Source organism: Zingiber officinale, chromosome 8A (assembly GCF_018446385.1).
Source record: "Zingiber officinale cultivar Zhangliang chromosome 8A, Zo_v1.1, whole genome shotgun sequence".
In the NCBI taxonomy this organism is placed as follows: domain Eukaryota; kingdom Viridiplantae; phylum Streptophyta; class Magnoliopsida; order Zingiberales; family Zingiberaceae; genus Zingiber; species Zingiber officinale.
In genome coordinates, this window is record NC_056000.1 from 129,323,432 (window position 1) to 129,347,278 (window position 23,847).

The window sequence follows — 23,847 nt, forward strand, 5'->3', positions numbered from 1 at the left end:
AAAAAAATATGGAAGAGATAATAATGAGAATAAGTTGTTATTTTATAGTGAATGACAGTTGTGTCATTTTACAAAAGGGTAGGGCATCCTTTTGATAATAAATCAATATAGGTTCGTTGAAAAAGAAACACCCTTTTGATTTTTACCCAAATATATATATATTTTTAAAAAAAACTATTGTACTGTAGCGATGTCAGGAAGAGTGATTTTATAGGTGAAAAATGATTTGCAGAGGGAAAAATCTCAAGGAAAAGCTCAAGGATAGACACATAAAATGACGGACTCACAAAAATAAATATGATGGGCCATGAATTTATGTGTCTATCCCTGAACTTTTTCATGAAATTTTTTTCCTTTGCGTATCATTACTTTTTATAGCTCGAGCTCGAGCTCGAGCTCAAGCTCAATCAATCTATATTCATATCATGGGGCACAATCCACGACATTAACTAACAAGGTGAGTCAATCAAGCCTTTTAGATAAGATAATATAAATTTAAAATATATATTAAAATAGACTATATATATATATATAATAAAATTTTAAATACATTTTGTTCGTGCTTAGTTTAAGTTTGTATTGCGCCCGACATGACTTGGAATTGGATCATGTCTAACTACTCAACTCGCAAATCAAATCCAATGTGGTACGACTCATTTTTTTTTATGGGTTGTGCGAGTCGTGATTTATTCTTTTGTGTAGGTTTAAATCACAATGGAAAATCTCAAAAATCTCACAACCTTCCATCATATTTACTTTGACATAAAAGGGCATTCAAAATTGATAGGAAAAGAGAAAATGATAAATTATGTGAACAAAGTTTCATTATGTAAACAAAGTCTCATTGCCTTTCCTCTTGACTTCAAGCATCACCATGAATTCCATTGTTCTCCATTTCATGTGAACAAACTTTTATCTTCTCTTTTCTTCCCTCATCCATGTCTCCCCCCCTTCTACATTTTTTTTTCATCTCCTTCCTCTTTATTGTGTCTTTGAGGTAAACAAACACAAATTAACTTTCAAACGAGCAACTAGTTCGGTAGTATCATGCGCCTTTCGAAACTCTATGAAAGCTAAAGATTTGAGAACACCTTGCCAAAACCCCAAACTCGATGCTTCTTCAATTTGAATGATCATGCGTAAATAATAATAATAATAATCACCTTCAGTAACTAACTAACTATGAGCGCACACAAATAGAATGTCAAATCATGTAGTTTGATAGTATTAAAACAGAGGATAATGCGACCCACATGGTCATGAAATCTTGAACAAACATCTCCCTTTTCAAAGGCAAATCCATCAGGTGGAGAGACACTTCTAAATTGTTCCTCTTTTTGACAGATAATAGGAGAAATATAAGTGATCTTCACTTGTAATGACCATTAAAGACTCTTGTAATACATATACTTTGAATGATTTTTTGGATTTAAAAGGTCTAGGTGTATTCAATCTAGACTTTTATAAACTCTATAGAAATTTAATGATATCCAAATTGAATTTTTATAGAGTTTTAAAAAGTCATGTGGTATTCAAACTCGACTTTTTAAAACACTATAAAAATCTTCTGATATTCAAAATTTTAAAAGATTTTTATGGATTCTTTTAGAATTCCTTGGATATAAATTTTAACCAATAAGTGTTCTCCAAAATAGTTGGTAAAATTTTAAATATAAAATAAAAAGTCTTTTCCTAACCTTTGAGATTTTTATAAACTTCAAATCATTTTAACTTTTTACAAATAAGTCATTTCTCTTTTCGCTCCTCGATTTTGATTATTTCTTTGAGTCCCGTCCAAAGCCTACCAATACAATAGTACACAATCCAACTTGGGGCATATTCAACAAAGAATTTTCACCATCTTAATTAAATTTAACACTGTTCTCGATGTTATTCCTTTACCATCTTGATCACGTCGACAATCTACCATAGAGATTATTTAGGGGTGTGTTACCCTTTGTTATAAAACTAATTATATATGATTTTTTTGAATTTTATTATTATTATTTTTGAATTTTATATTTTTCTCTATTTTTTTTAAGTTTACGTTTATTTTTGAAATTTATGTTTTTTTTAGTTTAGGTTTTTTTTAAAGTTTTTTACTGTATGTTTTTTTAGTTTATGATTTTTTTAACTTTTATTTTTTTTTACTTTACGTTTTTTTACGATTTTTTTTAGTTTACCGTTTTTAAATTTTTTCTTTAGTTTTTTTTTTAAATTTATGATCTTTTTTAAAATAAATTTTTTATTATAAAAAGTTTGGCTTGGGCTGGATTGCATAATTTTATTCGTAAGGAGTGCTGTTCTGATGAATTTCTAGTTGAACAGATAATGAAGCTTCTGTTAAATATCAACTCCAACCCAAATAAAGGATAAAACTTATCCAATAAAAGATAAGAATTATAGATAGATTTGCTATTTAATTATTTATTTTTCTAATAGATAAAGATGACGACTTGGTAAAAGATAAAATTAAATATGTGGTCAAGAGTGTTTCTCATTTCATGGATAAGAATTAGAATTTCAATGACTAGAATTTAATTTAATTGAACGGTCCAGATTGTACGAAGAGTACTATAAATACTCTACCTTGTATTTAGTTTCATTCATCAATCAAGTATCAATTTGTGAGTCAAAGTTTTTTGTTTTTCTTCTTTGTCTTAGAATTGTGAGTGATCCACAAAAAGGGTGTTGTAGTGTTGTTATTGTTAGTGTAAGACAAGTAATTTATTTACTTGTTTGTTGGTCCAATTTTTAACAATTGGTATCAGAGCCAAGTTAATCAGGGATTATTCTTGGTGGAGCTATCTTAGATTGTGAGGAGTTTTATGCTTTACAAGTTTTTTAATCAAACTTATTTGGTATAATCAAAGCTTTTCGACGTGATGGGGGACCTTCAAGTAGTAGGAGGTATCAAGAAGCTCAACAACAAAAACTACAATACGTGGGCAACATGCATGGAGTCTTACCTACAAGGTCAAGATCTTTGGGAGGTTGTTGGTGGTAGTGAAGCTACGTAGCCGGCAGAAGACGCCAATGGCATTTTGCGAAAATGGAAGATTAAGGCAGGTAAAGCAATGTTTGCCTTAAAGATCACAATTGAAGAAGAAATGTTGGAGCACATCCGAGATGCCAAAACACCAAAGGAAGTGTGAGATATCTTTGCTACACTTTTTTCAAAGAAGAATGATACAAGATTGCAACTTCTGGAGAACGAGCTATTGTCAATAGCGCAATGTGACAAGACGATTGCCCAATACTTCCACAAGGTGAAGTTGATATGTTGCAAAATTTCAGAGCTAGATCCATCAGCTCCTATTGGGGAAGCAAGGATAAAAAGAATAATTATTCATGGATTGAGGCCAGAATATCGAGGATTTATTGCTGCTATACAAGGATGGCCAACACAGCCATCGCTTCTTGAATTTGAAAATTTACTTGCAGGTCAAGAAGCTATGGCTAAGCAAATGGGAGGACTCTCACTAAAAGATGAAGAAGAAACGCTCTACACCAACAAAAATAAAGGCAACTTCAAACGGCACACTGGTAGATCTAAAAAGGATGGCGACAAAGGAAAAAGCTATCATGGGAATGGAGGCTCTCGTCCAGGGGGAGCCTCGAAGAATTATGGTGATCGTAAAAAATTTTCTGGCGAGTGCTACAATTGTGGGAAGGTGGGCCACATGGCAAAAGATTGTTGATCCAAGAAAAGGTTCGTTCAAAGCAACACTGCTACTTCCAATTCTAAAGAGAATAGCGAAGATGATTGGGATGCTGAAGCTTTGATGGCTACGGAGGAAAAAGACTTGGCTCTCACAACAACGCCAGAACAGATTGACTACAAAAATGATTGGATCGTGGATTTATGCTGCTCAAATCATATGACGGGTGATAAAGAAAAATTGCAAAACTTATCTCAATACAAAGGAGCTCGTATGGTGGTTACAGCCGACAACTCAAGGTTACCAATAGCACATGTTGGTAAGACGGTAATTACGCCTCGATATAATTCTAACCAAGTGTCTCTTCAAGATGTCTATCATGTCCCAGGAATGAAGAAGAATTTACTGTCTGTGGCCCAATTAACATCTTCAGGTCATTATGTTCTATTTGGTCCTGAAAATGTAAAGGTATATCGAAACCTCAAAATTTCAGAAACACCAACAATGGAGGGTCAACGATTAGAGTCGCTCTACGTGATGTCAGCAGAGTTTGCATATATAGACAAGACAAAAAAAGTGAGACAGCAGTTATATGGCACATGCGGCTAGGTCATGTTAGCTATTCCAAATTAAACATGATGATGCAGAAGTCGATGCTCAAGGGACTTCCTCAACTAGACATACGAACAGACACAATATGTGCAGGATGTCAGTATGGTAAAGCACACCAATTACCATATTAGGAGTCAAACTTCAAAGCAAAGGAACCATTGGAGTTAGTTCACTTTGATGTATTCGGGCCTGTTAAGCAGTCGTCAATTGGTGGTATGCGGTATATGGTGACATTCATTGATGATTTCTCAAGGTATGTGTGGATTTTATTTATGAAAGAAAAATCTGATACCTTCTCAATGTTCAAAGAGTTCAAGCAGTCAGTCGAAGGAGAATTGGAAAAAAAGATATGTTGCTTGCGCACAGACAATGGAGGAGAATATAGCTCAAGAGAGTTCTCTCAATACTTGAGAGAAAGTCGAGTATATCATCAATACACTTGTGCCAACACACCACAGCAGAATGGTGTAGCAGAAAGAAAGAACCGACATCTTGCAGAAATTTGTCGAAATATGCTGCATGAGAAGAATGTACCTAGACGTTTTTGGGCTGAAGCAATGAGGACTGCAGCTTTTATCATCAATAAACTTCCTCAACCAAGGTTAGAATTTATTTTACCCTTTGAGAAGTTATGGAACAAAAAACCTACAGTTAGCTACTTTCGAGTATTTGGATGTGTATGTTATGTATTTGTTCCTGATCACTTACGAAGCAAGTTTGACAAGAAAGCTATTAGATGCATCTTTGTGGGATACGATAGCCAGAGAAAGGGGTGGAAATGCTGTGATCCAACAAGCGAAAGATGTTACACTTCACGAAATGTAGTGTTCGATGAAGCATCTTCTTGGTGGACCACAGAGAAGGAGGTCTTGCCAGAATCTAAAGACCTTGAAGATAAAGTACAACAAAAGATGAGGGAGCATATAGTTCAACTTCAATCAGGTTCAGATGAATCAGGAGGTCCAAATGAAAATGATGCAGAGCAAAGAGTGGCTCAGAGTCCTTGGCAAACCGGCATATATCAACATCCAAATGAAGAAGAAAGGCCTAATGAAGTGGAAGAATTAACTCCACAATCTCAACTCCGAAGGTCAACAAGAACACGAAGGTCAAATCCAAAATATGCAAATGCAGCCATAGTTGAAGAAGCAGTAGAGCCTGAGACGTTTGAAAAAGCATCACAAAGTTCTGAGTGGATGACAGCCATGAAACAAGAGATTGATGCACTGCAACAAAATCAGACTTGGGATCTCATACCAAAACCAAGAGATGTGAAACCCATTTCGTGCAAATGAGTTTACAAAATAAAGCGTCGTCCAGATGGGTCAATTGAAAGGTATAAGGCACGATTGGTAGCTCGTGGCTTCTCTCAACAGTATGGACTAGACTATGATGAAACGTTTGGTCCGGTGGTGAAACTTACAACTGTAGGAGTTCTACTTGCACTTGCAACCAACAAAGATTGGAATCTGTGGCAAATGGATGTGAAAAATGCTTTTCTTCATGGAGAATTGGATCGAGAAATTCATATGATCTAACCAATAGGTTTTCAAAACCAACATCATCCTGAATATGTGTGTAAACTGTGGAAAGCGCTCTATGGATTGAAACAAGCACCTAGGGCATGGTATGGTAAGATTGCTGAATTTCTAACTCAGAGTGGTTATTTAGTAACATCTGCAGATTCTAGCCTATTTGTCAAATCAAATGAAGGAAAACTAGCTATCGTGCTTGTATATGTTGATGACTTAGTCATCACCGGTGACGATGGATCAGAAATTCTTCAGACAAAAGAGAATTTATCAGTCCAATTTCAAATGAAAGAACTTGGACAACTCAAGCATTTTCTTGGTTTAGAGATTGACCGCACACAAAAAGGAATATTCCTTTGTCAACAAAAGTACTCCAAAGACTTGTTGAAAAGGTTCGGAATGCTCGACTGCAAACCAATCTCAACACCTATGGAATCAAATTTCAGAATGTGTGCACATGAAGGAAAAAGCTTAGAAGATACAACTATGTATCAAAAATTGGTAGGCAGTCTCATCTACTTAACCTTAACTCAACCTGATATTTCTTATGCAGTTAGTGTAATAAGTCGGTACATGCAAAATCTAATGAAGCTTCATTTGGAAGCAGTTCGACGAATACTAAGATATGTGAAGAGCACAATTGATTATGGTCTTGTGTATAAAAGAATTGGAGACTGTAAGTTAGTTGGTTACTGTGATGCTGACTATGCAGGAGATCATGACACCAGAAGGTCAACAACTGGTTACTTATTTAAGCTTGGTTCTGGAGCAATTTCTTGGTGCAGCAAGAGACAACCAACTGTATCATTATCAAGCACTGAAGCTGAGTATCGAGCAGCAGCAATGGCAGCTCAAGAAAGCACATGGTTGATTCAACTATTAAATAACCTACATCAACTAGTTGATTATGCAGTTCCAATATATTGTGACAATCAATCGGCAATTCGTTTGGCGAAAAATCCGATCTTTCATGCAAGAACTAAACATGTTGAAGTGCACTATCATTTTATCAGAGAAAAAGTTCTCCAAGAAGAAATTGAGATGAGACAAATCAGTACAGATGATCAAGTTGCAAATTTGTTCACAAAAGGCTTGAGCGCCAGCAAATTCAAAAGGTTTCGTGATCAACTCGGCATAGTACAAAGGGTTGGTGTTGAGGGGGAGTGTTAAATATCAACTCCAACCCAAATAAAGGATAAAACTTATCCAATAAAAGATAAGAGTTATAGATAAGATTTGCTATTTAATTATTTATTTTTCTAATAGATAAAGATGACAACTTGGTAAAAGATAAAATTAAATATGTGGTCAAGAGTGTTTTTCTCATTTCATGGATAAGATTTAGAATTTCAATGGCTAGGATTTAATTTAATTGAACGGTCCAGATTGTATGAAGAGTACTATAAATACTCTACCTTGTATTTAGTTTCATTCATTAATCAAGTATCAATTTGTGAGTCAAAATTTTTTATTTTTCTTCTTTGTCTTATAATTGTGAGTGATCCACAAAAAGGGTGTTGTAGTGTTGTTATTGTTAGTGTAAGACAAGTAATTTATTTACTTGTTTGTTGGTCCAATTTTCAACAGCTTCATCATCCTTACCAGAACAAGTTTATGGTGTCAATTGCTTTGATCAATTATCTGATACTCAAGAACAATAACGAGCAAATGTCAATGCATGGAGAGATACAATAGCGAATCGAATGTGAAGCGATGTTTATCATATTGACAATAACGAAACGAATTTTTCTTTCTCATAAATCCACAAGTTTTCATGAAAAAATTTATAAATGTTTGTAAAAGTCTTACAAAAAAGTCTATAAAACTTCATAAAATTCTTTTCATAACTATGCGAGATTCTACATAAGTCAATAAAAATCAATCTACTCAAAAGATAATTGATCAATTGCTTTTGGCAAATATTCTTATTTATTCTCATCATTGCATAATCTGGTCCTTTTTTCTAGTATACCATCTGTAATGCCCCGACCCTGACGGGTTCCACCTGGACCGAACTGGGAACGCCACCAGAATTGTCCATCGGGTTGACGACTGGCTCCACAAACCACCGGAGGTCTTTTCAGCGTGCTTTGTCCTCGTTGTGTAACCAGAATCTCATAACCGAGGTATTACAATCACCCCCACTTAAAGACACAATGTCCTCGTTGTGTAACCATGAATCACATCACAGACAAATCCAGAGTCACCCTCGCTAGGTGGTGCCCTGGGTGCTCCTGCCACAGGCGCACTCACGGTTGCAAGGTCGCTCTGATACCATTTGTAACGCCCAGCCCAGGCGGGCCCCACCTGAACTGAACTGGGCACGCCACCAGAATTGCCCATCGGGTTGACGACTAGCTCCACAGACCACCCGAGGTCCTTTCAGCGTGCTTTGTCCTCACTCGCACACACCTTGGAAAACTTCCCAGGAGGTCACCCATCCTTAGATTTCTCCAAGGCAAGCACGCTTAACTTTGGAGTTCTTAAGTTTGGGCTTCCGAAAAGGAAAGTGCACCTTGGTGATATAGATAGTACTAGCTAACCTTTTTAAGCCATACTTAACCAGAATCTCAGAACCGAGGTATTACAATCACCCCTACTTAAAGACACAACACCCTCGTTGTGTAACCATGAATCACACCAAAGACAAATCCCAGAATCTCCCTCGATAGGTGGTGCCTTGGGTGCTCCTGCCACAGGCGCACTCACGGTCGCAAGGTCGCTCTGATACCATCTGTAATGCCCCGGCCCGGGCAGCCCCACCCAGACCGAACCGTTTCACCTGAAAATAATAAATTCTAATGATACTAAAAAAAAGTGGATTCCTTCGTTTCTATGGTTATTTCTTAAACGGCGAGGTCCTCTCTATACACCGGAGCTTCTTCTTTCATTTAATCAAATGGTATTGTGAACTTGTATAGTTCACACTCTTTGGCTCTACCCATTAATTATCAATTATAGGGTAATAGTTCTTTTCACAATAAGAGTTATCTATACAGTAACGACATTTAATTAGGAAAGTTAGCTAGGTAGTTGACCCTCTTAGTCCGTTCTATACAGCAACAATATTTAATTAGGAAAGTTAGCTAGGTATCAATCTTTTTGCTTCTTATGATACCATTTCCTCCGCTTAATGGATAACTATTTACTACCTATGGGGAATTGCTTTTCATCTCAAATTTAGGTGATTGGATTTACACCAATGGAAACCATAAATTCCATACACAGTCATTATGTATTGAACTTAACAGTCAGACGGTAGTAAAAAGTCATAGCAAAACCTGTAGCTACTTGTACTAAAAAAACAAGTAAGTGTGATCCCCTCTAAACAATAAAATATGTTGACATGAGGAGGAACATATTTACTAACTCCATAAAAGTCTATCATTAAAAAAAAGTCAATGAAAATCATTCAATCTTTTGATTGAATACCCCCCATAAAAAACAACATTCAATGAAAGTCATCTTCCACACCTGAATTTATCAGTATGAGCAGCAGAATTGTTGTCCTGCCCAATTTATCCAATAATCTCTCTCTTATCATCATTTGGATGGTGCTTAAGAGCTGACTAACTTTTTTTTAAACAAAGAGTTACATTTTTAGTTCATATTACAACACAGAAATACAGATTTCAAGAGCACACACTTGAACAAAATGATAACATCAGAATGTTTGGTCTAAAAGTCAAGGATTAGCTCAACACTAAATATACATGGGCTTCATAGTTGAACTTGTTCTTGTTCTAAAGGTAAATCAGCTTAATGAATCTCTTCTTTACTTTCTACCTTCCCGCTATCTTCTACGTGTTGATGGTTATACCTAAGTATTACCACTGAAATAAATGCTAAAGAATATGAAACAAAGCTGCATTAGTTGCGTACATGAGGAACAACCATCATTAGTGAAGATTAGTTCACACCTTGAGAAATAACATATGAACATCATAAGTCTGTTCTTGTACTTGCAAAGATACGCGACCTGACACTGAACAAATTCCAAAATAATGTGGCTGTGGAGACTGCTATTAGTTTTTTGCGCGGTCAAGATTTCCATGCTTCTTGAATGCAATATAAGCTGCTCTCAACTGGCAAATTATGCAAGTTTGTGAGGTTTAATGCTAGTTAGTGAGGGGAGATTTAGGTAATGGTCCATACCTTTGCAATGAATCTGATGCGAGTAGCAAGAATAGAGTTTTGGCAAAGTAAAACTCACAAAAAAACCTATCACAAAATAATAGGATCATCAATAGGTGCAAAAGTAAAATCCAACACCACTTTTTTTTTTTTTTTCTCATTGCGCTTACAAGTTGCAAAGAACCTCCTAAGGGTTATCAAGTGGCCATACATGGTCCCAGAAAGGAGAATAGGTGCAATCTGATGCAAACATAATGGAATTAAATTACTGATAAGAACTCAAAATTAGTTATATGTGTTGAAGAGAAGGTTCAAAAGGAATGAACCTTTGAGGAATGGAATCCTTGAAAAAGTGAAAAAGGCTAAGCCCAAAATTACAAGGCCAAGTTGAGACATTGCAGAAACCATGCTGCAAGGAATTCAATGAACCCTAAAATTGAACTTCCTATGCTGAAGAAACTTTATGTAATCGATTGTTAAAGTCTTACCTGAAGCTAAAATCCTCCGAGAAACAAGAAGACAAGAAGAACATGGTGCCTAGGCCGAACCACAAGGTGGATTTAGCTGCATTTTTCCACATCACAAGTTCGAAGATACGTTCTTGTATCCCGTCTAGGGCACCGCGACAATCCTCGCAGTCGATTGCTGTGTCTCTCGATTCTTGTTGAGATACATCAGAATCAATTTTTAAAATATTATTTTACTAAAATAGACAAATAGTAAAGATTGATGAACATAGTACCTGTTACTGGACAGGGAGGAGGCAAGAAGGGCACAGGACTCAACCTTTCCTTGCTATCGGCGACCTTGGATGATCTACTCCGCCTCGTCTTCCTCGCTCTCCCATTGTCAACGCCATCACCATCCTGCCCCCTCTCCTCTCCGACAATGTCCTTCTCCAGCCTCCTCCTGGACCGCCGGGATCTCCTCAGCGACGGCGCGCACACCATCAGCGCCATCGCCGCGGCGGCTGGGCTCTTCCGTCTCCCGCAGGGGGCCGCGCCGGGGGGGGGGGGGCGTGGTGCTTGCTGGAAGGCGTGCTGGCGTGGAAGGGGATGATCTGGTTCTCGCCGGAGGCGGTGAGGAGGGAAACGGATTTGCTCCGGTGCCGGGGCTCGGCGGAGGAGCGGACGTAGGGAGTCTTAGGAGGCGGTGAGGAATCCATTGAATTGAGGACACGACGAAGCGCGTGTTAATTAGTAAGAAGAGAAGTCGCCGTTGCTGCTTTTAAATCGAAGTAGCCGTTAAAAGCGGAAGATTTTAATCACGTGGTTTTTTTTGTTATTATCTATAATTGCTAGTTAATTAAAGAGAATTGAGTAAACTTAACTTTATGATTAATTCACGGTTGGAAATGGAATGCAAATCTAAAGTAAAAGAAAATAGGGCTAAAAATCGTAGGGCAGCTTCAAATCATAAAAGGGGTGCCTCATTTTATTTTATTTTTTATTCATTCTTATCCCACTAGAAGCTCATGGAAAAATTAATAAATTGTCCTGCGGTATATTATTTTTATTATTATTTTCCGTCCATATTTTAAATCAGCGCATAATAATAATTATGAAATCATAATTTAACTTTACAACATGAATATTGAGCAGATTGAATGTATATTATAGTAAATAGACGTTACAATAGTTATAGCAATTATGATTTCATAACTATTAAAATAAGGTAAATTAATAGGGTTGAATTCATATTGTAGCAACTATAAAACTATAATTATTATAATATAAATATTACGTTATAGTAATTATAAAATCATAATTATTGCAACATGTTGCAACTATAAAACAGTAATGCGTCTGACAGTTTAGAATTTGTATGGAAAATAAAAATAGAAACACTATATTGAAAAACATTTAGGTAATTGTATATGCTAGTAAGATGGGGTGCATAACAAAAACCAAAGTGGAACTTTAATGATTTAAAAAAAAATGGAGCGCATTTTTTACCTTAATTTCGTACAATTCATAACCAACTCAAACGACTCTTTAGTCAACTAGATTCAATTTTAATGGACTGTTTCTATATTCTATTCTTTGAACTCTTGCATTTAGTTGACTCGCAAGTAGAGGAACGAATTGTTCACTCAATTGAATCTAAGCAAATATTTACCCTTCATTTAGTTTACCCCTTATAGAGTTGTAAATAAGTTAAGCTGAGATAAGTTTTGAGATATTTAAACTTGTTTGATGAAATAACTGAGTCAAGTTAAATCGAGTGTAAAATGAATTAAGTCTGTGAAATGATTGTTCAAATTTGATTTAGTTTATTTTTTATGAGCTTAAGCTTAAGTTCAAGTTTGGCTTGAACTTAATTCATTCAGATGCTATCGAGGTTTCAATTCAAATTTGATTTGAATTTTATTCATTTAAATGTTATCGAACTTTCAGTTCAAACTTGTTTGATTATTTAAAATTTTTCCTTGTTTGATTAGTTATTGAGTTTGATAATTTAAACTTATTTGTTCATTTTTAAATTTTTTTTATATAGTATGTTGATAAAAAAGTTTGACTAATGAACATAGTTAACGAACATTGTTTACAAACTTTGTTTATAATATTAAGGGGGCGTTTGGTATGAGCATGAGAATGAGAATCAGAATGAGAATCATTGTATTGTGGAATGAGAATGAGAATCGGAATGAGAATCACTCTTAAAAGCAATGTTTGGTTAGTTGCATACTTTCTATCGGAATAAGTCAATATTTCCTTTTTTACCCTTAAAGGAAAATAAGAGAAAAAAATTAGATGTGAGAGAAAGATGAATGTGAGAGAAAACTATGATGAAAGAGAATGATGAGAGAGAAAGTATGATGAGAGAGAAAATATGATGAGAGAGAAAATGTGATGAGAAAGAATGAAGAGAGAAAAAGCGTGATGAGAGAAAATGAGAAAAGAGAGTGTGATAGAAGAGAGCATGATGAGAGATAAAATATGATGTGAGAGAAATTATGATGGGAGAGGATGAAGAGATAGAAAATGTAATGAGAAAAAATGAGGGGAGAGAGAGTGTGTGATGAGAGAGATTGAGGTGAGAGAAAGTATGATGAAAGAAAGTGTGATGAGAAAAAAAGAGAATAGTGAGTGTGATGGGAGAGATGATGAGAGAGAAAGTATGATGAGAGAGAAAGTGTGTTGAGGAAAAAAAAGGAGGGAGTGTGATAAGAGAGATTGAGAAGAGAGAAAGTGTGATGAGAAAAAAAAAAGAGAAAAGAGAGTGTGATGGGAGAGATTGAGGAGAGAGAAAATGCGATGAGAGAGAAAATATGATGAAAAAAAGAAGGAAGAGAGTGTGATGGAAGAGATTGAGGAGAGAGAAAGTATGATGAGAAAAAAGAGGAAAGAGAGTGTGATAGGAGAGAGAAAATGTGTGATAAAATGGTGAGAGAGAAAATATGATGAGAGAGAACAAGGAGAGAGAAGTGATATGAAGAAAAAATAAATAAATAAATTTTGATATTTGATATTAAGGGAGAAAATTTTAGTTTTAGGTCAAGGGTATTTTTGGAATAAGAGAATATTTTGATTGATGAAAATAGGGTAATGACTCATTGAAGGGGAGGTACATGGGAATGAGTTATTACCCAATTTCAAGGATTCATTCCCTTATTCCTATTCTTATTCCTATAATCCAAACATTAACAATGCTAATCAATGATTCTCATTCTCATTCCCCACTCCTATTCCCCTAAACCAAACGCCCCCTAACAAGCTAAACACTTATGTTCAAACTTATTTGTTTAATTTAATAAGTTATTCAAATTTATTTATTTAATTGATTTTGTATATATTGAAGAGATATAAATAAACTTTTACCAAATCGAATATTAAACATATTTGTAAATGTTCAGTTCATTTACAATCATGTTCTCTCATAAGTCTACTAACTCAGCCATAAATTGTGAGTTGGAATAAAAAATCCCCTAGTCAAAGATTTTACTCGAGCCATTGCCAACCCATCCCAAAGTCAATGCAGAGGAAGTAAATCACAAGTGACTATTAGTCTTTTGAATAGTGACTGACACATGAGGGAATCATTTATCTCAACTATGCCGAGATTTGAACTCCATACCTCATGATAACAGTATTTCATATAACATGACTTAGCATTGATACATCAGCACACAATTCGGAATTCAATCGACTCTTCGGCTCCCTCTACTTGTACCCTTCTCCATTTTCCTCTTCTCTTCACAGCTGAAGCGGCATCCATGACGTCGAGGCTTTTGGGGGGTTTTCGATATCGCTCTCGCTGGATTCCATAAACAATGCTCGAAGGCATCGTCTTCGGATTCTTGGTTCTTGAGAGGTCATTTGGCCTTGGAGTGGCGCGAAAGTCCTCGGTTCAGTATTTTGAGGCTTCATTGCCTTATCGGAAGCCAAAGTTTCCGATGATCGGTTAGAGACCTTCAAGTGGACACCTGGGTGCCTAACACTGCATGAACTCTGTTCGATGGCCGAGTTATTGATGCTTTGAACATTATTGTTGATGCTGGAGGCGAAAGCCGTCTCTCCATTGCGATTGTCCTCACCGAGCTTATCGTCGTAGCCTATAACCATGGATGCTCCATTGTTTTTGCCTGCTAAAGTAATGACATTCACTGATGAACCTTTGCTCCTTCCTTGACCAGAATTGGCAGCAGTTATCTTCTGTTTTAGTGTAGAAAGGCCTTCCTTGATCTCCTCCTCGTAAATAGCTCGCTTGCCGTCGGTAAATGAATCTTTCGACACAGGGAAAATTGTAATTTTGCGCTCCTTTTCGTTAGAACTCCGTCTCTGTTCTATGTTAACATCACTGGACACCGAGGCTACTTCGGTTTTTATGTTGACGGATTCAGGTTTCAAGTCTGAGTCTTCACTTTGTTTGGATGTGTCTTCTACGTTGTGTAGTTGTGAAGGCTCAGGTTTCTCCATGGCATTAACAGTTACATGTCGGAGATTCGATTCCCGCCTTACGGGGTTCGCCGACGACTTAGAACTTAGTTTTGTATCTTCTTCTACAGATGTGGCTTGTGCCTGCAACTTATGCAGCAATGTGATGGCTGAAGAGGGAGAGGTTATTGTTTGTGAAATTGGCTGATTTGTTGGGTTGCTCTTTGTTTCAGGCAGAAAACATTTTAATGGAGGCCGTGACTTCACCTGAGCAACTCTCGAACTCGGTTGAATCTGCACGGGGGCTTTTGAGGCTTCTCTCATTGTCGATGGGGACTTGATCTTCGTCCGAGACTGCACTGGCGGTCTGCTATTTTGGTCTCTGGGATGGGGCTGCGCCGAATGGTGCTTGTGTGGTACATTCATACATGGCTGTTGAGAACCTTTTCGAGCTGCGGTTGGTCTTGGAGATGCTGATGTTGGCATGGGAGATATTGGTTTTGCCTGGGCTGAAGGCTGGGATGAAGAACCGGCGATCGATCTTTGTCTGTTTGGAGTAGGACGCCAAGTTCTTCCATTCGGGCTAGTCCAGGATGGCATCCAAAAGCGAAACGGTTGAAACTGGTTCCGACTCGTTCTTTCTTCCATATAGGAGGTTAGCAATGGCAAACTATCTAACAAGAATTATATCACAATTATAATAAGTCTCAGCAACTGATTCCTATTCGTCTGCAAGGAGTTAAGTATGGTATCGGGAATAACTTGTGAAGGAGCTTGCTTACCTTCCAACGACTCCTCGAATCAAATGTTTTTACGTATCTCCGGTGAATGGAGAAAAAAGGGAGGAATATGAAGATATAGGAACAACTTGTGTGGAAGAAAAGTAAAGGGAGGAATAACTTTAAGAGACAAGATAGGAATAACAAACACATCGTTCATACAATTTTGCTAGCTAGCTAAAGTAGTGCTCAATCTTTGTCTGGAACATTAACCTAGTTTTCGAGGGATGAATACCGATAAGTAAGAACTCCATATTCACTTAGGATGTTAAAATGCCAAAAGAATATATTCCTAGGCAAAGATTAAGAAATCCATTGTTTTCAATCCAAACATCAAAACCTATCCAAGAATCTTTGAGTCTAATAAATTATATTTGATCAAACAACTACATAAATGAGAGTGAAATTCCTCAAGTTCAAGCTTCTTATCAATTCCTCAAACTCACAAGAACAATTGTATGCAGACGTGATACAGACAGAGAAACAAGGGGGTGTGAAATCAAAAGCAAACGGAAAGGTAAATCAACTCGAAGCAATAAAGAAAGGGAGAGCTGGGAGATCGGTTACCAGCGATATTCAAGCTCGTAATGATGGAGCAGAGATCAGCAGCAACCACATCGAGATGGATGTCAATGGCTGATGCATTGGAAGCCCCGGCAAACCAATATCCAAGCTACAAGGAGAAGGGAGCAGAGCAGGAGATCGATGAGAATGATTTTCCGAACATACTGGCTCCAGAGTTTGGGAGCCGAGTTCGAATCACCATTTCCAGGGTCGGAATCGTCAATGTCGCGATCGACGACTGAAATCGCCATCTTACTGTTCTTCTTCTTTTGATTCTGATCCTCGTCTGAGTGCGATGGAAGAGGAACATTGGTAACGGGATTAGGGATGGCGGTCGATGGGGGAGGCTCCTCTGTCCAGGAGCCGAGGGATAAAACCATGCGGCGGAGCTCCGGGAGGAAGTCCTCCTGGAGGAAAAGCCGTGGGAGGGGTTCGGATAAGGAGGAGCAGCGGCGATGGAGGACCGAAGAGGAGGAGAATGAGTCGCGGAGGCGCTCGAGGAGAAGGAGGGGGGCGAGGGGCTTGTCGTCGTCGGCGATGGCGAAGAATACGAGAGGGTCGGCCATGAGGAATGCATAGATCCGCCCGCCGGCAGTGTGGGAGTATTGGCGGTGGAAGCGGGGCGCGAAGGCGAGGCACTGGTCCGCGAGCTGCGAAGGCAGATGGTGGTTCTCGTCGCCGTCGAGGGGTGCATCGGCGGCGCAGCGAGAGAGCTCAGCGAGGACGGTGGTACCATGGGCGACGCACACATAGATAATCGGATGCTCAGGATCGGCGGCGAGCAAAGGAACCATCAGAGTGGGCTAACAACCGTGGAATTGCTCGAGACCGGGCGGAGACGTCGGGCGTTCTTAACCCAGCGATCACGATCCATATACGATTTATAATTTTGTTTCGACGATAACATCAATGGGACACTCCCCCGATTCCGAGGTTGCATTAATAGAACATTTCAAATTGGCCCCTCAGAAAACCCCACAGTTTCACATCAATTACATTTCGGTCCCTCTTTCTATAACCATGGATGGATTTGGAGGCTCAAGAAAATGAATTATTACAATGGCACGAAGAACTCGAAAAATATGAACTTTATTCTAGAAAAATAAAATAGGAACATTATTTACTTTACAAGAAAGATCAAAATTGGGTGCATTAACGAAATTATATATATAAAAAAATTGCTATTAACCAGAAGGCCGACAAAATCCACCACCGATCAAACGTATGGAGGATCTGTAAATGCCCAGTTGAAGACCTGTTCGTATTGGATCGCAGCACTGTTCCAGGTGTAATCTTTTGACATTCCCCTCTGCATGAGCCCTTCCCAGGATGTTTTATGTTCTCTGTACGTTTGAATTGCCATCCTCAATGCCTGCAAACATCAAAATGAAAGGAAGAATATGAAATTGCTGGCTCCATCCTAATAATAACAAAGATAAGACAGTCTACAAGACTCACCGCTAGCATGGCCTCCTTGCAAAACGGTGAGAATCTCCACCTATCAATGTTTCCGACCAAAAATATCATAAAAATCATTTTGGAAATGAGCAGATCATATACGACCATATCATATATAAAGTACGCACCCTGTTCCTTGACCACTGCCATCGTTTGCGTAGGGATTGAAATTCTCAACAGTATCCTGAACCGAAGGAAAGAAACGAGGTCAGGAGTTTATTTGAATTATGCTGAAATAAACTACGGCACTTCAAATCTCACTTTGAGGCCGCCGGTGGAGCTGACGACAGGGACAGTCCCATATCTCATGGAGTACATCTGATTCAAGCCGCAGGGTTCGAATCTCGAGGGCATTAAGAATATGTCACAACTGATCGAACAAAGTTAAAAGTATCAGAGTTTGCTTTCTCATGATCGAACGTCATATTAGTGATAGTTTCATACCCAGCAGTTATTCTATGAGAAACTGGGACGTTAAATCCGACCCATCCACGGAACTTTTCGTTGTAGACAGATTCGGCCCAACGCATCCAACTTTCAGTTTTTGCATCCCCTGATCCAAGCATAACCTGAAACAGGATAAAGCACATCGAGTGAGAAGGAAACAAGAGATCGATACTGCCACAAACGGAAGCACTTGTGAAAAAAATGCACTTACAAATTGGACGTCATCTTGCAACAACTCTGGCAATGCTGAACAGATCAAATCAGTGCCCTTTTGATAATCCAATCTTCCAATGAATCCAATCTGCGAACCATTATCATCACTTCACAATGAGATTTATAAGCCATAAACATGTCATTGATGATGACTTTTAAAGAACATCACCAGTGGGGTATCAGGCCTGACAGGAAGACCAAGCTCTGTCTGTAAAGCTGCTTTGCACTGAGTCTGCATAGTTTAATTCACTACAAGTGAGAAAAGTGTGAAATCAATCCCAATGACATGTGGAAATAACCACCATTCTAACAAACCTTTCCAGAGAGATCATCAACTGAATAATGGAACGGAATATGTTTGTCTGAAGTAGGATTCCATTCATCGACGTCAATCCCATTTGTGATTCCTAGGACAAAGAACTAAGTATGAGAGAACCTTCACACCCTTTATAGTTATATTAAAATCTGATTATGTTTATAAAAGGAATGGAGATATGTTATATAGTTGAATACCATTCAAAACATATTTTCGGTTGCTTAGAAGCTCATTTAGACCATTCCCACCTTCTGAAGTTGTAATTTCCCAAGAGTAACCCTGTCACCAGTGGCAAATAGATAAAATAACAGGCAAGAGAAATATACTTCCTTTAACCATATACAATACTTGATTGATATAAAGAGGAAAAGATGTTAAGAGTAGAAAAGGACCTGACTGACAGTGACTATTCGATCACATGTAACAATTGCACCCTTAAGAAAATTAACCGCCTCACCCCTGTCAAGCGCATGCTTTCGAGCCCAAGTAGGAAAAATCCATTCAAGAGAACTATACCACTCTGTAGGCAGTGCCAAGTTGCTAAATGTAATTGCTGGTTCTACACCCTTCCGATAGAAAGCAAAGTGAAAAGAATGAGAATCCAAATAGTAGATATGAGTACCAACATCAGGAAATAACATCTAAATAACATATATTTACCTGGTGGGCGAGGTTATGAATAACAAGTACGCTGCGAGCATCTTTGTAAACACCATGTGGACGATATTTTGCAGCCAGAAGACTAAGTTAAATGCATTAAAAAAAAACATCAAAAGAGAGTGCCTTTTAATGAAATAAACAATTAAAGAAAAAACAACATAGAAATTATTTCTAATAATTCTCAAATAAATAAGATGATAAATTTGGCAGTAACGTCAACACAAAGATGAAGTCTTTGATCATCATCTTTCATTTAAAAGGATAAGGATAGTCTGAATGTTTCTTTTAGTTAATGCAATATGCAGCATATTTCCCATAATAGTCCTATTCAATAAATTTTTCAACAACTTGGTGAACAAAATGGATTATCTACATTGTACATAAGTTTCAAGCAATGCAAGTAGTATGCTTGAGTCAAAAGTGCATCTCAAATTCAAGGAATATAGCCAATTCATAGTATCCGGAAAACAGATGGTGTTATGCTTAAAACATCAAAGTTTAACTGTTACAAAATTCATATTTTTGTGTGTTCCAAGACAAATAGATAGGTTATATACATACTGCAAACTGTAAATTCATCATCAGGAATTACACTCAATGGAGACAAATTAACGACAGCTATTTGCTCTACCAAGTAACAATATTATCTACATGAATCAGTTCCATTATTAATTATATTTTCATCAAACTTATACATACCATCACTGCAAGTAAAATATCACTGACCCTTGAGATTGGTTGCCAAGTTTCTCGTGGTTGTCAATAATTTCATGTGCATTCATTGATTAGACTTTGCAGAAACAAGATCACTAAATATGCAGTCACTGGTTGTAATCTAGTTGTTATTGGGAAACCACTAAACAGCTAGTTGATTATGTATTATGGTCGGTCTAAGGAAACTTCCTAAGACATTATTATACTCATAATAAATTGACTTTCAAATTTGAGTTCTTTGAGGATCCAAAAGAAGTGTGCAGAAGAATTTGATAGGCAAGAATCAGCTAATACTGGGCCATAAAATAAATGTGTTCTCCCAAGAAAATGTTTTTAAAAAAGATTCTGCTCCAGAATATAATCATATAAACAAATCACATTCAACAATATTTGTAAGAATTAGTGTTGGATTGTAGGTGCATACACTGATACAAGTGATGTGTGCCAATCATTAATAACGAAAAGGCTTTTCTCTCCATATGTATAACCTCCCAGAGGTAGCACTAATGGAGCCTCACAAGCTGCATATGACAAGATTGTAAACCTGAACTGCAAAATTAAACATTTCTTTTTCATATGATTGCAGAAAATGTACTCTTATAATCACATATTTTGTTGGTAATTTCATTAGGGCAAACCTGATTGTCACCAAAAGCTCCACTTGAATCGCCATACGGATTTCCAGGTCTGTGATAAGCAGGATGATCAACAAATACCTAATTACACAAGACAAATGAGACGGATTATTTAAGAATAAATACGGCTGCTGTGATGAAGGACATCTGTTTGGTAATATTTAAACACGCATGCATGAACATATGTTTGCGACTTGGCAGTCAGAATGAGATGCATTGCTTTTTCTCTCTTAGCCAAATATTTGAAGTCTGATTAAAAAAATTATGGTAAACAAACAGGTAGAGGTTAAAAGAAAGATGGAACAAGTGCAATTTCAGAATGAACACCATAACCATAAAAGGAGGTATTGTTTTATGCCACTGATAACAAACAGTCTACTCTGAAATCAGAATGTATGAATCTTTTCAACACGCCAAAATAAGAAGTTTCCTTGTGCAAGAGTCTCAGAAATTAAAATATGGTGAATCAGGATGGTGATAGATTACACCTTAGAAAATTGCATATTACTGAAGGAATATCCAATTCTAAATGAATAAACATGTCAGTGCAGATAGATTATTAACAACTTTACATCTCACAATAAGCATCAGTCAATTACTAAGATTCATCTCATTTCATATACAAGAATGGAAGAATATAGTTGCATGTATCCAGATTAAAAGGGCATACCCAATCAACACCCTCTCTGTATTCATGAAAGAAAGAGATTTCATGCTCTCCTCCAAAGCATGAAACTTTGATGCGCACCATGAGATCAGTTGCATTAACAAAGTTTTTATCCGAAACACCATTTAGGTATCTTGGAGTGATCACCATTACTCGATGTCCTCTTGAGGCAAGAGCAATAGGTAATGAACCACAAACATCCGCTAATCCTCCTGTTTTTGAGTAAGGAGCAGCTTCAGAGCTAACAAAAATAATATTATGAGTTATACTAGCCTTGGATTTCTCTTGTTCATCAATTTCATTCTCTTCTGCAGTAAGATCCAGAACATTGCCAGAAACTAAAACTTTGTCTTGCTCAATTTCGTTGACAATGGTATTAGAGAAAAGGCTAGAATCTTCAACTTCAGTAATGGTATCAAGAATTCCAGAAACTGAGACCATTCCATTGCCTATATATTAAATTAACATCTTATCAGAAAGAATGACAATTAAGAAACTACTACGGATGTATACATGCATACACACGAAATAATAATAATGATAACAATGAAAGGAACAAGAACTAAAAAAAGCTTAAAAAAATAATATGTAGCAAATTGAAGTTTATTGTAGATAAATGTTTCATTTGAATCTAAAACATAAATCAGAAAAGCAAGGCATTGAATTTGTTGTTAATTCCTCTACAAATAATGACCAGCTGATGGTAAACATGCGCCACACAAATTGACCCATCTACAAAATCTAATCAACATGCGCCACACAAATTTTACGACCAACTATAATACTATCTTTAGCATGTATCAGTATTCTCAAAAAATTTAATCTTTTGTAGTTATCATAGAAATCAAATATGTCAAAACCAAAAAAAAGATAGGATTCGCCACCAGTTGATAAGAGTAAAAGAACATAACCAAGAAAAAGAATAACGATTGCAATTACAAGTTAACACAAACCAAGGAAACTATATGGGCAGAACTGACGGTTCATTAAAGAATGAATTTGGAGGCCGAAAGTAGCATGGGCCAGTGGGTTCGTTGAATTTTCATCGGGATGTAAACCTTTAAAATCTTATATTCATTTTGTGACCCCGATGGAATTGGCCCCACTGGATTGCTTGGATCAGGCGATCAGCCACCGTGAGTCTGTTTTAAAAATATTCTAAATATTTATGATTATTTTTTTTTTCAAAACACACCTCAAAATTTATCTTGGTACCCCCGAATTTAGAAAATCTTCGTTTACACAGATGGAAATTTTGGAGGGGAGCACCAAGAACGCCGGCGCGTTCGTCGCAAAGGCCTCCGCCTTCGACTCCGCCGTCACTGTTAACGGCGGACGGGGGCAAATCGAAGGTTTCAAACATTCAGAAGGTACTTCGAAAAGACACAGGCTTTAATCGTTTCTAATGCAATTTAAATCCGTACTACGAACTAACAGAAACAAAACCTAATTCGATCCACAGCGACTCCTCCCGCAGATTACTACGCCGAAGTAACTCATTGTCAACGAACTCAAAAAGAAAAATTTAATAATAAAAAAAAAAGGAACTCACCATTGAGTTCAACCCGAGCGGTAGGAAGAGCCATCAGCGGGCCATTCTCAGCCTCCGCCGGTTTCCCGGAAGCCAGGGTCGGCCAGTCCTGGTCCTCTCTTTTACACCGCAACGCTATGCTCCGACGAAGCGGTCCGACGGAGAGGAAACGGTGCCGATACGACGGCCTCAAGCTGGCGGCGGCCTGGGGAGAGGGTCGAGCGCGCAGCAATTCCATGGGCGGTGGGGCGGAGCAAGAGGCGATGGGAGGGAAGAGACGTAAGGAATAAAGAGAGGAGGAGGCGGAAAACTAAAGCGAATAAGGAAAAAGCTAAAGATAATTAGTTTATATAAAGGGAGGCCCGTGATTTTCTCATGTTCAATTTGCTGACTCAGCTTTTATAAAATTTTAAAAATTAAAATAAAATCTAATTTTATCGTTTTTTAAAAATTCTAAAAATTTAAAAACAAAGTCAATTTTTTTAGATTTAATTTGTAAATCGACCATTCAATTAATCTAATTTTTAAAGTTAAATAAAAGAAAAAAAATATTATTATTATTTTTAACTTTTACGTGATCATTTTCATATTATATTCTTTTAAATAATTTAAATAATTATTTAGTTTTTTTTTCACATGATTAATGTGAAAGAGTTAGTCAGAATACCACATAAAATTGTATAAAGGTGATCTTTTCACGTTAGATATTTACTTAATAATTATTATTAAACTAAATTGTAAATGCTATTAAATTTTAATTAAATTATGATATGTGTGTTAAAAGTTATATTTATGGAGATTAACAAGTTATATTACGGATGATGTAAAATTAAAATAAAAAAAAAAATCAGGTTTCAGGTTATAAGAAATAAAATTTGGTTTTCAGGATTTTAAAAACTATAAATTTAAAATTAAAATCTCTGTTTATGTAAAAAAACAAGTCAAAAGTGGATTATTGGATTTAATAAGCAAAACGACTCAATAAATTTATTAACACATTAATTTGTAGAGGTGAGCCATAAAAACGATTAAATTGAATTAATCAA

At 37.0% G+C, this 23,847-nt stretch overlaps 5 protein-coding genes across 5 annotated transcripts; 1 reads left to right on the forward strand and 4 right to left on the reverse strand.

Annotated features, from left to right (window-relative positions):
* The first annotated feature begins 5,594 nt into the window (after positions 1 to 5,594).
* On the forward strand, positions 5,595 to 6,976 carry LOC122011244 (uncharacterized mitochondrial protein AtMg00810-like). The gene is made up of 2 exons (XM_042567639.1): positions 5,595 to 5,610; positions 5,958 to 6,976. The coding sequence occupies exons 1-2, from the start codon at positions 5,595 to 5,597 to the stop codon at positions 6,974 to 6,976; spliced, it is 1,035 nt and encodes a 344-aa protein (XP_042423573.1).
* A 2,454-nt stretch (positions 6,977 to 9,430) lies between these two features.
* LOC122012843 (reticulon-like protein B18) lies at positions 9,431 to 10,927 on the reverse strand. Its single transcript, XM_042569500.1, has 4 exons — positions 10,683 to 10,927; positions 10,429 to 10,600; positions 9,962 to 10,027; positions 9,431 to 9,891 (listed from the first exon to the last, which is right to left on the reverse strand). The coding sequence occupies exons 1-4, from the start codon at positions 10,897 to 10,899 to the stop codon at positions 9,888 to 9,890; spliced, it is 459 nt and encodes a 152-aa protein (XP_042425434.1). The 5' UTR covers positions 10,900 to 10,927; the 3' UTR covers positions 9,431 to 9,887.
* A 3,209-nt stretch (positions 10,928 to 14,136) lies between these two features.
* LOC122011245 lies at positions 14,137 to 15,465 on the reverse strand. The gene has a single exon (XM_042567640.1). The coding sequence runs from the start codon at positions 15,463 to 15,465 to the stop codon at positions 14,137 to 14,139; it is 1,329 nt and encodes a 442-aa protein (XP_042423574.1).
* Positions 15,466 to 16,225: 760 nt separating this feature from the next.
* On the reverse strand, positions 16,226 to 17,065 carry LOC122010225 (phytolongin Phyl1.2-like). Its single transcript, XM_042566689.1, has one exon. It carries the CDS (start codon positions 16,952 to 16,954, stop codon positions 16,226 to 16,228), a length of 729 nt encoding a protein of 242 aa, XP_042422623.1. The 5' UTR covers positions 16,955 to 17,065.
* A 168-nt stretch (positions 17,066 to 17,233) lies between these two features.
* Positions 17,234 to 23,116, reverse strand: LOC122010226 (starch synthase 1, chloroplastic/amyloplastic-like). Its single transcript, XM_042566690.1, has 15 exons — positions 22,823 to 23,116; positions 21,274 to 21,719; positions 20,607 to 20,684; positions 20,393 to 20,517; positions 19,255 to 19,336; positions 18,987 to 19,160; positions 18,792 to 18,873; positions 18,594 to 18,685; positions 18,448 to 18,510; positions 18,277 to 18,366; positions 18,063 to 18,187; positions 17,880 to 17,988; positions 17,747 to 17,802; positions 17,619 to 17,658; positions 17,234 to 17,532 (listed from the first exon to the last, which is right to left on the reverse strand). The coding sequence occupies exons 1-15, from the start codon at positions 23,037 to 23,039 to the stop codon at positions 17,377 to 17,379; spliced, it is 1,935 nt and encodes a 644-aa protein (XP_042422624.1). The 5' UTR covers positions 23,040 to 23,116; the 3' UTR covers positions 17,234 to 17,376.
* Positions 23,117 to 23,847: the final 731 nt, after the last annotated feature.